This window comes from Saimiri boliviensis, chromosome 8 (genome assembly GCF_048565385.1).
Source record: "Saimiri boliviensis isolate mSaiBol1 chromosome 8, mSaiBol1.pri, whole genome shotgun sequence".
In the NCBI taxonomy this organism is placed as follows: domain Eukaryota; kingdom Metazoa; phylum Chordata; class Mammalia; order Primates; family Cebidae; genus Saimiri; species Saimiri boliviensis.
The window spans coordinates 7,220,566-7,237,329 of NC_133456.1; the positions used below are offsets into that span (position 1 = coordinate 7,220,566).

General features: G+C 43.7%; 1 protein-coding gene across 9 annotated transcripts in view; it reads right to left on the reverse strand.

Annotated features, from left to right (window-relative positions):
• The window catches only part of CACNA2D3 (calcium voltage-gated channel auxiliary subunit alpha2delta 3), a 935,925-nt gene that overhangs the window by 485,961 nt on the left and 433,200 nt on the right, over positions 1–16,764 (reverse strand). For all 9 annotated transcript variants that reach the window (XR_012518702.1, XR_012518703.1, XM_039477586.2 and 6 more), the window contains 3 exons: positions 12,968–13,028; positions 12,724–12,874; positions 1,063–1,137 (listed from right to left, as the gene is read on the reverse strand). Coding sequence is in view for 7 of the 9 variants with exons in the window: in XM_039477586.2 (XP_039333520.1) it covers positions 1,063–1,137; positions 12,724–12,874; positions 12,968–13,028 (287 nt within the window). In the remaining 2 variants the exon portion in view is untranslated. The remainder of the gene's footprint in view (positions 1–1,062; positions 1,138–12,723; positions 12,875–12,967; positions 13,029–16,764) is intronic.

Consider the following 16,764-nt stretch of genomic DNA (forward strand, 5'->3'; position numbering starts at 1 on the left):
GCCCAGATATTAACTCTGGTATATTTTTTCCTTTATACTTGGTGTTTCAACTGGAATGAATTTCTCCCAATCATCTGTTGTTCACTTCCTCAGTGATACCCAAATTAAGTGCTTCTACTATCTGCATCTAAGATAACACCAATACAATTTGGGCCAGGGGATTCTCTCCCGCACATAGAATGTGCCATACAGAAGCCTACCTCAGCCATTGCCCCCAGCCACCTCACGCAGGTCTATTCTCCAGGGGAAGAGCAGCTCTGTGTGTCAGGTACAGAAAATCAACACAGGCTATGGCAGCTATGAGTAAGGTCAGGTGTGACATGGTTGCAGCCACAGAAACACCTTCAAGTGAAATTTTCGGCTGGCCCTGCAGGGGTGGCATAGTGGTGGTTGCAGTAGTTGTACCTGACAAATTCAAAAGTGGCTTAAGGGAAACAGGATTTATTTTACAGAAGTCTACTTTAGAAATTTTTTCCCAGGATGCTCCAAAACTGGAGGGGAACACCTCTGTTCCATTTTGTAAGATCCTCCTTTACCATCTCTTCCTTTTGCTCTACAGTATTGACAGAACAAGCAATGCTCAGCACATTGAGGACACAATAGTGAGCAGACAGCATCCTTATCCTTGTAAGGCTTACCTTTAAGATCAGGCAAGTTATCCCATCTGTTGCCCCAGTGATCATTTAATCAACCGCGAAAAGGACAACAAGGGAAACAACAAGTGGGTTCAATTCTCTTTGAAATCTCAGCAAGAGCCATATTCTTTCAAGAGTGTCAACGTACGCATCAGGCACACCACAGCATGTGTTTTTTAGAGTATGAGGACAATAAGTGAATGTAATTGTTTCAGAACTAGCAAGCCTCTAAATTCAATGAAATTATTTTAGTGCCATGATTTTCTTTGCGCCTCTGAAAGAATATTCTACACATGGGGGCTCCAAGGGCCTCAATGAAAGGGCAATGCATTGGATGAAGTTTTCTTTTTCTAATCAAGACAGATTTATCGTAAAACAATCACTATGAGGAGACAGGGGTGTGCCGTGACTGTGATGCTGCACCTACCTCCTTGTTTGTCCTGTCGGCTTGCACCAAGGTCCCATTCAGGCAAGGTTCCACATAGTGAAGCTCCTCGTTATACTACAAAGGAAAAGAGTCGAGAAGAAACAGTTAAGGAACTGAAAGGTACTTCTTAATAATTCAGGAGATATGCATATAAACAACAAAAAAGTGGCATAATCACAGGCTCCATTTATTCACGTAAGGTCACCACTCCCACGGGTGTCCCTCTAGGCAATTATGGCCAAGTGCTACAGACACTTATTCTTTTCTTGTTTGAAGGAGAAACTTCTATAGCACGTGCTGGTGGATGGCAGGGTTCAGGGTGTACTCTGTTAACTAACCATTCTTTGGGGTTGGCTCCAAACACTGGCAGTTCCCTGGGCATGGCCGACAGCCACGAGCCCATGGTCCAGGTGGGATCTGAAGAGCATCCCAGAGTTGCATGGATACAGCTCCAGCTACTGTCTTTGGCTTCATGGAACCAAGGGACACACGTGTGGGTTACACATGAGTGGGGACAGAACAAGCCTTAATGTTCACTGGTCACTCTGAGAGAGTATGTGGGTACCAGTCAGGACACTGTGCATGCACAATTTCCCATGCACTGCCAACACCAGCACCCCCATCACTTCTATCCCAAAATACACAGAATCGGGCCCTTTATTTTTTTGCCCAAAGCTCACAACCAGGTCACAAAAATGTGAGTATTCTTATCTTCATTTCTCTCAGCAAGCTTGTTTCTCTGCCTTGCAGGGAGGCTGGTCCTTCCAAAACACACACCCGATCATCTTGCCTCTTGTCAATCCCATTCACAGCTCCCGTTGCTGTGCAGATGAGCAATCCTGGGGCTTTTTGAGGCTCTGGACCCTTGGCCCTGCTGATACTCTAGCATCTTTACTCATCAACCTTCTCCTAAAACTTGCCCTGGCCAGCCATTATTTCCCTGCTGTCCTCTGACATGTCTCCTCTGAGACAATGAATCAGGCTCTCCAATGCTGGGATCCCTGCCTGGAGCTCTCGCTCTGGCACCTCTTCTCTCTGGCTGATTCCTGTTCACCTTCCGGGTCAGGTCATTCCTACCTCCTCTGGGAAGCAGCCTCTGGTGCAGGCTAGGCACCAAGTTAGGTCCCTCTGCTATATACTCCCTGTAAATTCTAATTGCCTGTTGCCTGGATTCCCCACCACAAAGTGGGACCACACCATTAGGGCTCATGCCTGGTCCGTCAGTGTATTTCCTGCAGCAAGCACATGGCTGGACCCAAAGCAGGTGCCTGAGGACCATTTGATTGATGACAGTGTCATGGTATATCCACTTTAGCAGCCAAAGAGGCCTGGAGCTCCTGAGGGAAGAGAGCAGAACTATCTCTCCCAGACCCAGCTAGCTCTTGAGCAAAGCTGGCCTAGGGAGTTTGGGCTTTAAAACTACAGTCGGCAAGGACCACGCAGGGCTGTGAACATGAGAGTGAGTGAAATAAAGAGACAAGCTTGGAAAATCACTCTGGATACACCTCAGGGACAGGTTGACGAGAGGCTAGACCTGAAGCTGCTCAAGAGCAACTGGGATGCATCGGGTTTCCCATGAGGAGAGCCTCACCAAGCAAGCACAGGTGGTGATCATACTGACCTTGGCAATTAACTGTTGAGCACTTACTGCATCTAGGCAACAGGTAAACTTCATCTGCAGGTTAAGCACCTCCAACTACTCCCCCTTTACAGATAGGGAAACTGAGGCACGGCAAAAATGATCAAATTGCCCAAAGACACCAGAGAGTAAGGGGGGTGGCGCGTGGAGTCGAGATTCAAATCCAGGCAGACTGACCTCACAGCCACTCACCACAGGACCTCAATGCCCACAACTTATCCTCTCCAGCTCCCAAACCTCCAGATCTCCCCATCAGTCGACTTGCACCCTCTCGTTCTTCTTTGCTTTTAGTCATTGAAAAGCATTTGAAAAATTATATCCCAATGGTTTGTGGGCTTAAATATCCTCTAATGAGGCATGGAATAAAAATATGTTTATGAAATTAGCCATTGAGAAATGGGAGTACAACGTTTAGTCAACAAACAGAACATCATCTCAGGATCCAAGAAGCAACTGCACAGTTCAATATGAAGGAAAATTCCACCAAAGCTCTCAATCTCTGTTGGACTGACCCTGGACGGTGCTGAGAATACAACCATTCCCCTCTCCTTCACTTCCCTGGCTGACTGATGTGGTTTAGGGTGACAATGCACCAATTTCTAAGGCCTGAAGCACAAAAGGTCTTAGCTAGTCACAGCCATCCAGTTCCCCTCTGCTGGACACAGCCTTTCATAGACTGTCTTGCAGCTAGGGGCAGTCAAATGACCATGACATAAGGGGAAGTTTGCTGGACAGTTTCAGTGAAATCTGTTCCTGCCGTTAAAGGAAAACTCATCTATACCCACTCTTTACTTCCTACTTGGGATGCTATTGTGTGGAGTTGCTGTAGCCATTTTGCAACTATGAGGTTACAAGACAAAGAATGGAATATAAAGACCAAGGAAGACAGAGCAGCAAGATGGAGCCAGTGTGGGTTCCTGAAGATAATGCTGAGCTACTACTGTCCAAAGACTGCAGCCACCCTCCTTCAGGCTTCTTCAGATGCCTGAAGCTGAACCAACCATTCTTCACCTGTTCTGTAACCTAGAGCCCAAAACTTTCCTAATTGAGGTCCCCACCTTGGTTTTACTTCCTCTCATTCTTCCATTTTCCAGGTAAATTGAATCACTTCATTGACCTTCTACCTAATGCATACTCTCAAAGTTGATTCCTGGGGTTGTACAGTTTGAGCTGGAAGCCAGGTCACTTGGGTCTAAGTCCTGCCTCTACCATGTACTCACTGTGTGGCCTTGGGCAAGTCGCTAAGCTTCTCTGATCCCAGAATCTTATGCATAAGAAGATACTAATTCACCTTCTAGTCTCCCTTTGGGGGCCCCTCCAGAAATTGAGTGAAGCGATGGACCTGAAACTGCCTTGGGAATATAAGTCTATATATGTGGGGGCTGCAGAGGGGATTTAAAAGTCAAAAAGACCAGGGAGTTCTTGCCCTCATCAGGGAGGTACATGTGCAGTAATCAAAACCACGCTCACCATCACTGTGTGTGCTATGGCCTCAGTGGAGGAATCTGCTCTTCTGAATCCCAGCCAGCTTGTTAGTGGCATCATCCAAGCTTGCAGTTGACTAATTTCCCTTGACTGCATCAGGATAAAGCTATGCCGAGCAATCTGGTCTGTATCACCAGAGGGAGCCGCACTCAGCCATGTGTGTTAAGGGAATGGTGCACACCAGGCAGCTGTACCAAGGAGGCCTGCTGGCTGTGCATGCTCCTCTCACTACCCAGCAGCTCCTCCCGAGAGGGACCCAACGATGCCCCATGCACAGAACTGCTTCCAGACTCCTTGCGCCCCTTTATTTGGAAATATTTCAGCTTCTGCATTTTCATGTATGTTCCCTAGATTACTATTTTTTGAAACGATGATGCAGAAGGGTCATATATATTTACAACTCAAGATTTGGTCACCTCTTGCCCTAAAACGCAACAGTCTTATAAATAGCTCTCCTTGATCCCTATTTAAATAATCTGATCTCAACAGTCTACGGAAGAAAAGGATACAACCCACATCATCACCAGCTAGATGTAATTTCCTTCTATAATTCGCTTTTACTCTGCTGCACTACCAGGATTGAACTCTAAAGAAGTACTTAACCTTTTTCCTTCTTGCCCAAGTGGTTAGTTCTTCTTGCAAATTTCTGGGAAATGGGAAGAGTCTCACAGGGAGAGAGGAGTGGGCCCAGGCTGCCCTGGAAACAGGTCCAGTCCAGCCTGTCAACCACGCGTTGAGGAAATGGACAAGAACTTTCACCCTTTAAAGAGCTCAGAAGCTACCACACAGCACACGGGAGCTTGGTCCCTGTTGGCTTTCTTCTCGCTGCTTCCTTCCTGGTTAGCTTTCCTTTTCTGATTCTCACAAAGGTAGAACAGTAGAGCTAAAGCAACTGAGGCAGGCAGGCCTGGGTTCAAATCCCGACTCTGCCACACACTAGCTGAGTGACCCTGGCCTCAGTTTTTGTGTTGGGGAAACAAGTATTCTAACTGCACCTTCCTCATGAGCTCACTGTGAGGATGAAATGAGATAACAGTCAACAAAGAACCTGGCACGTAAGAGAAAGGCATCTAGGTGCACATGCACAAATGCACAAAAAAGAACAGAAAATATATACGTGAGTGTGATGTGTGCTACACAGAGGGAAAGACCAACAGATGACACCCTGCACCCAGAGCTGGAGCTTGCCATGTAGGAGGGGGGTGATGTCAGTGTTGGCAAAGTGACCCACTCTTTGGAACAGGGGACATGTGTCCTTGGCCTCCTCTGGAAAGCATGAATCTGCGTTTGTTGGAAATAAGATACCATGTCATCAGGCACATGTCACTGTCTACACACCCAAGATAAGCCCATGATGTCTGGCCACACATTGTCTCACTCTAAGTCACTCTCTGAATCCTCCCAGGGACCAAGGTCTTTGGCAGACAGGGAGCCAAGATGGTGTAGTCAGCTTACTGCCAATTCCCCATGTAGGAAGCATCTGCCACAGAACTCTTGACTTCTTTATTTGCTCAGTGTATATTACCCTAAGCACTTACTGTGTGCCAGGGCCATAAAACAGTGGCTAAGTTGGCTCATGAACATCACTATAGAGTGACAATGAACCGTTTTTTCTTACTTTTCCTAGTAAAAGAATATGTTCATTCCAGCTGAACATAATGTCTGCTTTTCCTTTTGTTTCTTTTTTTGTTTGTTTTTGAGATGGGGTCCCACTGTGTCAGCCAGGATAAAATACAGTGGTGTGATCACAGTTCACTGTAGCCTCCACCTACCAGGGTCAAGCAATCCTCCTGACTCAGCCTCCCAAGTAGCTCAGACCACAGGAACATGTCACCACATCCAGTTAATTTTTAAAAAATTATTTGTAGAGACAAGGTTTCCCTATGTTGCCTAGGCTGGTCTTGAACTCCTGGGCTCAAGCAATCCTCCTGCCTCAGCCTACCAAAGTACTAGGGTTACAGGCATGAGCCACCGTGCCTGGTCCTGGCTTTCCTTTTTATGACAAATACTGTTCCATCTGTGATGCTGCAACAATCCCTCCAAAAATAAAAACAGGCTTGAGACAAACCCACAATCTTCCTCAGGTATTGGACTGCATCCCACCACTCTTGTTGAGGAAACTGTCCCTCTGTCTCCATTCAGCCTCCAAACTCTGCTCTGAGGGCAAGGGACACATTATCACATGCCTTTTCTTTCCTTTTGCCCAGGGTCTGTGAGCATTCCCTACACCTCTCCTTTCACAAACACAGTAAAGTGATCAATGAGAATGTTAACGATGATTTAAAACAGCAAAGGCAACTTTCATTAAATGAAGGGCTGGAACGTTTTGGAGAAGGATCTAAAAGCAATGCAAATGGGCCAGACCCCCCCACCAAGGTTCACAGGAGCTTCCGCATTAGTGTAGAATCCCAGCATACACTGCTGGCTCTGGTGAATCACAGCCCAAAAGCCACAGAGCCAAGGACAACTGACTTTGGACTCCGAGTAATAGTGAAGAATCTACCAAATATTGGAAGTGGAACTTGACGGATGAAAGCCATGCCCCTTTCAGGCCTAAAAGAAGGTCATCAGTCACCTAGGAACAGGACAAGGAAAGACCTCCCTGAGCAGGAGAGGCTTTAGGACGCATCTCAACACGCTCCCCCGAAGCTGAGACTCATTTTTGTGTCTCTCACTGCCTCCATTGGCTGTCCCAATTCCTCTATCTGGCTGACCAGACTGGTTCAATCTAGCCTGCCTCTCTCCATCCAGTCTCATTCATTTCACAATCACTTACCTGATCCACCTGCCTCCATATTCACCCGCACCCCCATGTGAACCGGACACACTGAGAGCTCTTTCTTGGGGTCTGGGGGTTCTTACACATGCAAATGGTACTTTCTTCCTCAGTCACTGACTCCTTCCTTTTTTTTTCTCCCTGCCCTGTCCCATCATGTTTGTCTACCCCTGGCTAGCCGATTTATCTTCAAACGTCCACTCAGTCATTAGTTCTTCCAATAAGCTACCACAGAGCCCCACACCGTACATGCCCCAGCTCTAGACCCCCTGCCCCCTAACTACTTCCTCTCCAAGGCTACATTGGCAATGACGTGTGGTAGCACCCCCCACCGCCACAAGGCTCACATACACAAAACCTAAGTCTTTGACATCCTGTCTTAAGTCAGCCCCAAAGCTTAATGCTGAGCACTCACTACTAGTTGTTGAATGAATCAACAGAACAAAGAAACAAAAAGGCGAAATTGTAGAGAAGATCACTAATGGAAAGACTAAGAACAAAGCCAGGAAAAAAAAATTGGCACAGAAACAACAAATAAGATGAGAATCTCTACGTCTTTCAGAAAACAGATAAACAAAAAGTAAAGGAAATACGTGGCTATGTTTTAAAGACTCCAAACTTCTGCAAAAAACAAAAAACCCATAGAATTGAACGCTGCAATGATCATGTAATGCAAGAAACTGATGCAGAATTGCTGGGACTCCATTAAATATTTTTATGGTTTTACTGGTGCACTTTTGATTAAATAACCTTTGAATGAAAATGTGTAGGGATTATGTAATAAAGCAGATGAACCCGCAATATTTTCACCAACACAAGCCATCCCAGGGATCTTTTGCATTACAAAAGCATCTTATGTAATTTGAAACACAACTGGACACAATTAGTAGTACAGAACAAATGAGCACTGAAAGAAAATATTATCCTCATACTTTTATTACGGAATCGATTACCTTAAAAAGTAAATCCACAGCAGGCAAAGCATTGGAGAAACAGTTCTAAAGAAAATCTGCAAATTAAAACCAGGGCATCAGAAAGTTCTTGGTTGAACTAACAAATGATGCTCTTCTCAATTCAAGTCTGCACAAATATGGGCTGCAGGAGACATTTAAATTGATTTAACAATATCAGCCCAGTTAATACTGTGTTCGTTTAACGCATGGCTTAGGCTTCCGTAAAGTCATTTTTCAAATTTCAGCATCGGACAGAATTAGCACCCTCATTTTTATGATAATATTGTTAATTTAATGCATGGCTTGAAGTTAGACTTCAAAGTGAATCAGAAAAATATGCCTTTTCTCTTGTCAGAGACATCTCTCTTCATGCACCAGTGGTTTGACCTTAAAATTTTAACTTCAACTGCACAAAATTACTCTCGTATTTCAACTCTTCTTTCATAATTCAATCAGTTAGTTTGTCCATTTTACATAGCTCTTGCAATACCTTGGCCATAAAAGCTAAAACAATTTTTAACATTGTCTTTTTATGTTTATACTCTGGATGATCAAGATCAGAAACTTTTCAGTATAACATAAAGATGAAGTTCACAATGAACTTAATAAAACATGCAAAACCGAAAGATGAACTTAAGTGGCCAAGGGAAGTCCTTCCCACTATTTAAGTCTCTTTCCTCTGTTCTCCATGATGGCACTGAAAATCAAGTGGCAATGATGAATTAGATTTGCATAAACAAAAACCCACAGTGCACGAGGGCTTCCAACACCGAAAATACTGTATTCTCTACTTTTCCTCTAAAACACTGAACTATCTCCGCAAACATCCACCCAGCAAGCAAAGGAAGGCTGACAGTGTAATGGAGGGTGAAATGATAATGTCCTCTTTCATAAATGGAATCCAGCGGACGATAACAATGCACTCACACAGATTTGCAGGGCATTCTGGGTGGCGTTTCAAATATCCCATTCCCCTGTACTTTAAGAACCTGCAGTTGGGTCACCCTCTAGTCAGGAGACAAGTGACCATTTTAAACAGACTGAAGGAAAACCTACACCATATTACTAAAGCAATTATGTCAGGGCGGAAACAGGAGGAGGTGACGGATGAAAAAAAAAAGAATTCAACAAGGCAAAATTCGTAGAAGACACTTAGGATTGGGAGAGACAATTCAAGGGAATGCAAATGAAAATTTGCCAGCTATGAATCTCCTATTATTTAGAACCCTCAAACTGTTGGTAAGTATGTGAACATTATACCCTGCTTGATAGACATTCTGGTAGGTGCCTGTGTGCATACCCGTTGGTGCAGCAATTTAACTTCTGGGTTTATTTCAATAGAAGTGCACCCAACCTTGCAGAAATATATGCATTACATTCAGTGCATAGCATGCACTGCACTCACTGTAGCACTTGTGAGTAAAAAATGTGATGGAATGCTCTGTTATTCAAATACATTTGATTGCAATAAGAGTTGCTGAATATTCTATAAAATATGTATCTATTTTTATGAAGAGACTGTGTGTTCATATACACAGAAACATTTAGAATATGTGCCAAGTGAAAGAGAAATGAGAACATTACTGAATTGTTTAAAATTTTTACATATGTTGCCTACATTAAAAAGCAATCAACCTATAAACATTACTGTTAATTAATGGTTCTTTCATGACCTTGGCCTTCTAATATAAATTCACTAACATATCTGATCCATTCTCTTACCCATTAGAGAAACAAAGTTCATGATTTTACTATAAAGGCTTCAAATAAAGAAGTTCAGAGTATCTTTTTAGTTGTTGAAATAATTATGTAAATAGTGTTGAAGCTGATTATTTATGTTGAAAATGAACAAACAGATGTACAGTGGGGGTTAATGGGATCTTTAATGGCTTTCTTTATATAAAGGGATATTTGGATTAAAAAATTTCTTTTTCTTAACTGTTCTATAGTAACTGGCATGTCTACTTTTAATTATCTTAATCACCCTCTTTTCTTTGCTGAGTTGACACTGTTTGTATATCTTAATGAACTTACACAGATTATTTCAATTGATTGGTTTTGTTAACAGAACAATAAATCCTGACTGATAAAGGATTCAGGATGTAATTAGTTAGCTCTTCTTATTATGTGAATTTCTGATACTTCTGTAATGAGTAATTAAAGATTAATAAGAAAGATAGTCTCAAATTAGCTGCTTCTTATCTGTAAATGCTTCAGGATGTGTGGGGATCAGGCCACATTTGCATTCTCGCCACTAGACTGGCAACTAGAGTAAGTTTCTTGATTAGAAAACCTAAAGTTTTAACTATCTCAAAGTTTCCTTCTAAAGAACCATGCCTCGAGGCCATGTGATTCCATGACAGGATGGCTGAGTGGATCAGCTACAACCTCTTCACTTCTGCTCAGGAAATGGTGCAAGGTGAAGCCAGACAATGTCTGAACCTTTACTGTGCTACTTTTTCTGGCCGTGTAACTCAAGACGGTCACTTCTGCGACTTCACACCTCTGTCTTCATGCCACATGACACACAGCTGGGGTGAGGATTCCGTGAGAGAATCCGCATGGGACACTTAGCAACTGACTTGCACACAGCGAGCACAGGAGGCAGCTGTGCTTATTATTCATTCAACGAACATTTAAACTCCTGCTATTTGCCAAGCGGTGCCTAGGTGCTGAGGACACATCCAGGAATGAACAAGACTAACCTCTGCTCCCAGGGTATTTAGCATTCTCCTTCTTTTCTCTTTCCTCTTTAGGAGTTCTTAAAATCGGAAGCTACAAGTCATGTTGCCCTGTGTTTGTGCCCTTTTGTTCTGACAGTCTGATCAGAAGAGGCCCGTAGGCAGGACACTAGTTCAGGCAATCCCCCTGGCCATCTTCATGTCACTTAGATGCCCAGACCCTCTGCCTGGAAAACACAAGTGGGTGTCATTCCCATGCAGAAGGCAGCCTGGTCATCAGGCTCCATGACAGCATACTCTGCTCGGGGGTCTAGGGGAGCCAAGCAGACCACCGCAACAGCATTCTCGGAGCCCCCTCTTCTTCTGTGTCCCACCACTGGCTAAGGAGCCAGGCTGGGCACCAGCTTGACTCTGGTGATCAACGTAGATGATCCCAGCAGCAACCCTGTGGGCAAAGTGAGTAACCCACTTCACAGTTGAGCTGATGCCCAGACTAAAGTAATCAGCCCCAGGACACACAGCATATGTGGCGGAAGAGGATTCAAACAGCCCAACTCCAAAACCCAGGCTCTGCCCCTGTCACCATGCTGCCTCCACTGCCCACAGCAACCACTCCAAGTCCCAAATAGATGTGATGTGTGTTATCTTCACGCAAAAGAGCAAGTGTCCACCACATACACGCACTTGGTTAAGTGCTCAAGGACTTAAAGAAATCAGGCTCACTGAGAGGATCCTTCGGAAAAAGAGTGGGAGGAACATAAGGGGCATGATGAAAATGATCCAAATAATCAGTGGGAAGAAGAAAAAGAACTGGAGATTGTAAACCAAAAATAAAATTCTAAGGCCCCCCTACCATCTAAATCCACTTCCTCCTCAGCCAGGGCTCTTTTAAAATTTAACCTGAGAGATTGCTTCAGGCCGTGCTGGGAATGGGGGTGGAACATGCCTCGCTATACCTCTCTGGCATCAATGTCAACACAGACTTTAAGTCTGATAAAAAAATTTTTTTTTTACAAACTATTCTCTCTGAAGCCTAGGACTTGAAGGCTTCCTCTGTAAATAAGAACTCAGGCCTCCACCATCCTTTATCTTAACCCAGACATTCCTTTCTATTTACCCCAGGTGTTCGGAGAAAATCAATTGTCAACTAGAAAAATTTTAAATCTTCCTATAAGCTGGGAGCCCCTGCTTTGAGTTGTCCTGCCTTTCTGGATCAAACCAGTGTATTTCTTAAATATATTTGACAGAAGTCTCATGCCTCCCTAAAATGTGTAAAACCAAGCCGTACCCCAACCACCTTGGGCACATGTTCTCAGGACCTCCTGAGGGCTGTGTGGTCACTCATATTTGGCTCAGAATAAATCTCTCCAAATATTTTGCAGAGTTTGACTCTTTGCATTGACAAGGTAGAGACCTGAATAAGTGGCCATTTCCAGGCTACGTGACTGCCCGGCCTCGGGCTTGGTTCCCAAAACTCCCAACTTGCCAGCCTTGTGACCTGGACGAGTTACTGACACTCTTTCAATTTCAGCACCTCCATTTGAGAATATGCCCAAATCACCCCCTACCTCCTAGAATTGCTGTAAAAAAAATAATACAAATATGAAGAGTAAGGCATTTATTAAAAGCAGGCATTTAATAAATGCCGCATTTTTCCCAGAAGCTGAAATAAAACGTTCTGTGAGCCATAAACTGCTCTCCATATTTTAGCTGCTTCGTTGCCATCATCATCACTATTATTATTAATTATTATCATCATCATTATCATGAAGCTAACCTAGCTGGAAGTTAATTTCCAGGTGAGAAATTCTAGTGGCTTGGTGAAAATCGCGCTAAGTCTACTTTCGAAGAATCTGAAAATGTCGGCTCTCCAGGAACACCACATCCGGTGTGCCATTCTCTCCGGTGATGTAGCTGCGTGGTAGATTAGGATAGGCAATGTTCAGTAGCATTTCCCAAAAGCCCTTCCACTGTCCACGACTGTGTGAACTCTCATGAAACTAACCAGCCCTCATGTTCTGGCATCTAGATGCTCTGGATCTAACAGCAATAGCAACGTTAAGCAGTCACTACCAAAAGATCAAATGAACCCAAAGTGCAAAGAAGGCACAGAACAGCTGCACTCACAGCAATTATGTTGAAGAAGTCATCATCCCCCAGTGTATCCAAAATGGATGAGACCGTTTGCTTTGCGATAGTCAGACGGAGTCCTTTCATGCTGCCACTGACGTCAACTAAAATGACCACGTCTTTCGGAGAAGTTGCTGCCTGGATGTACCTAGGTCAAGGGAAAAATTAAGTAAAAATCCATCCTGACTTCTCTTTGAGATATCTCTTTGAGAAATAACGAAGAGGTCTGACCATTGCCTACCATTTTCGGTTCCTGCAGTCAAAGGCAATGACTCCATTCTCATCTGGTTCCCATTTAATCCCTAGAAGAAAAATGGGGTTATGAGAAACCCAGAAACTTCAAATATTTATTCATAGCATTTCAAGGCTGCTTTACGTTGCTGATTGAATGGACAGGGTGAAAAATCACATGCAAAGACCAACCCCAGAGCTCATCACATGCTCCATCGCCAAATTCGGGCAGGAGCTCTTGGGTCATAAGCCGATTAGCAAACAAAGCCTTAGCTCAGCTGCTCCAAGGGCCTGCAGAGAGTGGAGATGTTTTTAGGACTGTGCCGTCCATCAAGAGAGCATGTGACTCTAGCTCCTTCCCTTGGCTAAGGATAAAGGTAGACCAGGTTATTTTTGCCGTCCAGCAAGCTGTGGGATCATCCACAGATCTCTGGGAAGAGTCTGGCCCCATCCCTGGACCAGGTGATGTAATGTCTATAGCAGGAGGGTTGAAAACATAGATACAATGTTTCCATCTAAGGATATACACAGGTTTGTTCCCTCCTCACTCCTGTTTTTAAAATCAGAAATTTTGGCCTGGCTTTCCACATTGAAATGAAATAAAATGGCTCTCATTACGCTGCATAATAAAGTTTGAATTTCAGCTCCTGAAGCCTGGGGAGTTATCCCCATGTGTAAAATCAGATCCAACATCCTCAGTCTTGTGGTTTGCAGCCTAATCAGGAGTATATCCAACTTAGTTTTTAACAATAAAATGTCATTTGAAAAGAAAGGCATTGGCTGCTTAAAAATAAGGCAGAAAAATCACTGTTTTCAACCATCAGTCCTGCTCAGGGATGGAGGATTTGCAACAGAGACTTTGGAGCTAAGAAGATAAAAACAGAAAAATCATTTTCACAGGAGAGAATCCTGACTCAGCTGGTGGTATTGAGATTCTTCTTTCCGATTAACAATGGCCAGCTTTCTAAAGGACCACACTGGGCTAATCATAGCTATCTGCTGAAGATAACATCCCCAAATTATCACACAGATAACCTTGAGACAGTAGTCTGTAATTCAAAGAGATACTGGGTTCTGTTCTTCTTGTACCTATATTTCCCACTGCATAGGTGTCTAATTCAAAAACACTCCCCACAAGAAATCAGAAAACAGAAGTGTAAGAAGCTACTGCCAAATTGGAGGTTATTAGGTAATAAAGATAAAAGATAACTAACATGGTATGGTACGCTAAGGGACAGGAACATACTTAATTTTTAAAAATCTGACACACTGCTTTGCATAAATCAGGTACCATTAGGATGGCATGGTCTTGATAAATAGTGAAGTTATATCCCGGGGGAGGCTAGGCAATGCTCTAATTTATAATTCCAGAAATAAGTGGTTTGAGTGTGATATAAAGAGGATTTTTTATCTTTTGTTTTTTAAATGTGTTGACCCATGGGAGGTGTTCAGTGGATGTTTCTTGAAACAAACTGTGGTGAGTGATTTTAGATCACAGCCATCCCTGCATATACTGGTGATCGTCCACCAACATTTTCTGGCTCTGGCATCCTTCCCAATTACAGCCCCATCACTGTATGCTCCACGGGGAGCAGGAAATATGTTATTATCTTTTACTGCCCCAACATTTAGGTCAGGGTCTGGGTGGGGACCAATTAAGTACACTCAATGATTTCCTTTTAGGCTGAAACCATTTCCTTGTATATAGGCTTGTTTCTCATTCTAGGCATTCTGAAGCTTGGTGCTTTTCTTTTTTTTTTTTTTTTTCCCAAGACACAGAGTCTCACTCTGTCGGCTGGAGTGCAGTGGTGTGATCTCGGCTCATGGCACACTCCGCCTCCCAGGTTCAAGTGATTCTTCTGCCTCACCTCCCAAGTAGCTGGGATTACAGGCACCCACCATCACACCCAGGTATTATTATTGTTGTTGTTATTATTATTATTATTATTATTATTATTTTTAATAGAGACAGGGTCTCATCATGTTGTCCAGGCTGGTCTCGAACTTTTGGGCTCAAGTGATCTGCCCACCTCAGCCTTTCAAAGTGCTAAAATTACAGGCATGAGCCACCATGCCCAGCCACTTGGTGCTTTTTGAAAAGCTGACATAAAATTAGTCTGCTGGGAAAACCAACAAAGGATACAATTCCAGTTTGAAAGAGGATCAAATGGGACAACCTCAGAGCATCTTGTGTACTAATCAAATTTTCATCCAACTGGCAAGCCCTCTGCCAGTCAGTGGACATACAGCAGTGATGGGGAAAGAGGGTCTTGGCTCCTGCCTGCCCTCAGGAAGCCTCACAGCTAGTAGAAGCAGACACTGGGTAAGAAATCGCAGGTACCAGAGATGTCAAAGAGGAGAAATACCTGATACATGTTAGTAGATAAAGGCAACCCTAATCCCTAATGTGAGGAAGACCTCCTTGAGCTGGGAGGGGGAATGATGATGCTGTGTTGTTTTACTTCTGCTTCACACTCGCTTTTTCACTCCGCTTCAGCAAAGGGCATCTTCGTCCACTGCTTTTCTGCTCTTTAAAGTGCAGTGATTTCCACACAACATCCCTGGCACTGCCAATGACATTCAAACCATCTCCACAAACTACCACCTGAACAGATACTGCCTGTCCTGCTGAAACATGGCATTTGCCTTCCTTATTTGAAAGCAAGAAATCCAGAAAGTTGTGGAAAGGAAAGAAAATCAAGAGGTGGCCGATGTCGGTTTATCCTTAAGTTCTGCCCAATTCCTTCCTCAAAAAATATTTAGTACATGGCCCATGATTTAAAGCTGAAATACAGACCTTCCAGCTTAACTTTAAATCTAAAATATCTGGTCAAAAATACATGCTGGCTTCTAATATGAGTCAAGCTGGAGTGAAACTTGGCTTTAAAATGTCTTCTGAGAAGCTGTCTATGCATTCCTCTAAAAAGAGCTCCTTTTTCAACCAGATGCTATCTTTCCTGCCAATGTCTTGAGAGATTATACACCATAAAAATGAGTATGTTGCAAGACAGTTGCTATGAAAATTATAAATTATGGTGTTCCATGATCATCGTTCCTGGAGCAGTCCTGTTGAGCTTGTCAAGGAAAAAAAAAATCCTACTATCAATCACACTCTCCCCATTGCTAAACCTGAGCCTGGCGAGGGAGGCATGGAAGGGAAGACGCAAAAAGTAATGCTGTGCACAGAACCTGAACTTGATACTAGCAAACGGCAGGTATAAGTCCAAACTTGCAGAGAGCTCTTTACTTAGCTGCCCAGCTCCCTCATCGTGGCTATAGCTATGAACCAGCTTTCACCTTCTTATGGCACCCAAATCATGGTGTGAGGATAAGACAGTCATTTCCCCTTGTAATCACCAAGCCTTCTGCAGGAACGAACTCCTCTGTGTACGGCTATGTTGGGGAAGAGACCCAAGCTTCTGATAATCATGCATGAACCTAATTGATATCCTGTGTTTGATTAGATAGTGACCTGTCTGTGATGTATAGACACAGTTTTCTTTACGTAGGTAAGAGCACATGAGTAGGTACTGTCAGGCAGCCATACCATTTTGAATAAAGCTAAGGATTGGCCAGAACACGAAGAATAGGTCAGTCACTGGTGGCCTCAGCCAGTAACCAGGTAGAAAATGGGTCCCACAGAGGGCTATAAAAAGATGAATTGGCCAAGGGTCCCAGGAAAAGGGATGTCTGTGCAGCCCTTTGATCTTCTGCCTCCTGGGTGATGGGGAGCCTGGAGAACACTACTCTCTAGATGAGATGGTCATAAGGTATCATGAGGAAATAGCCAACAGATGGGCATGTCCA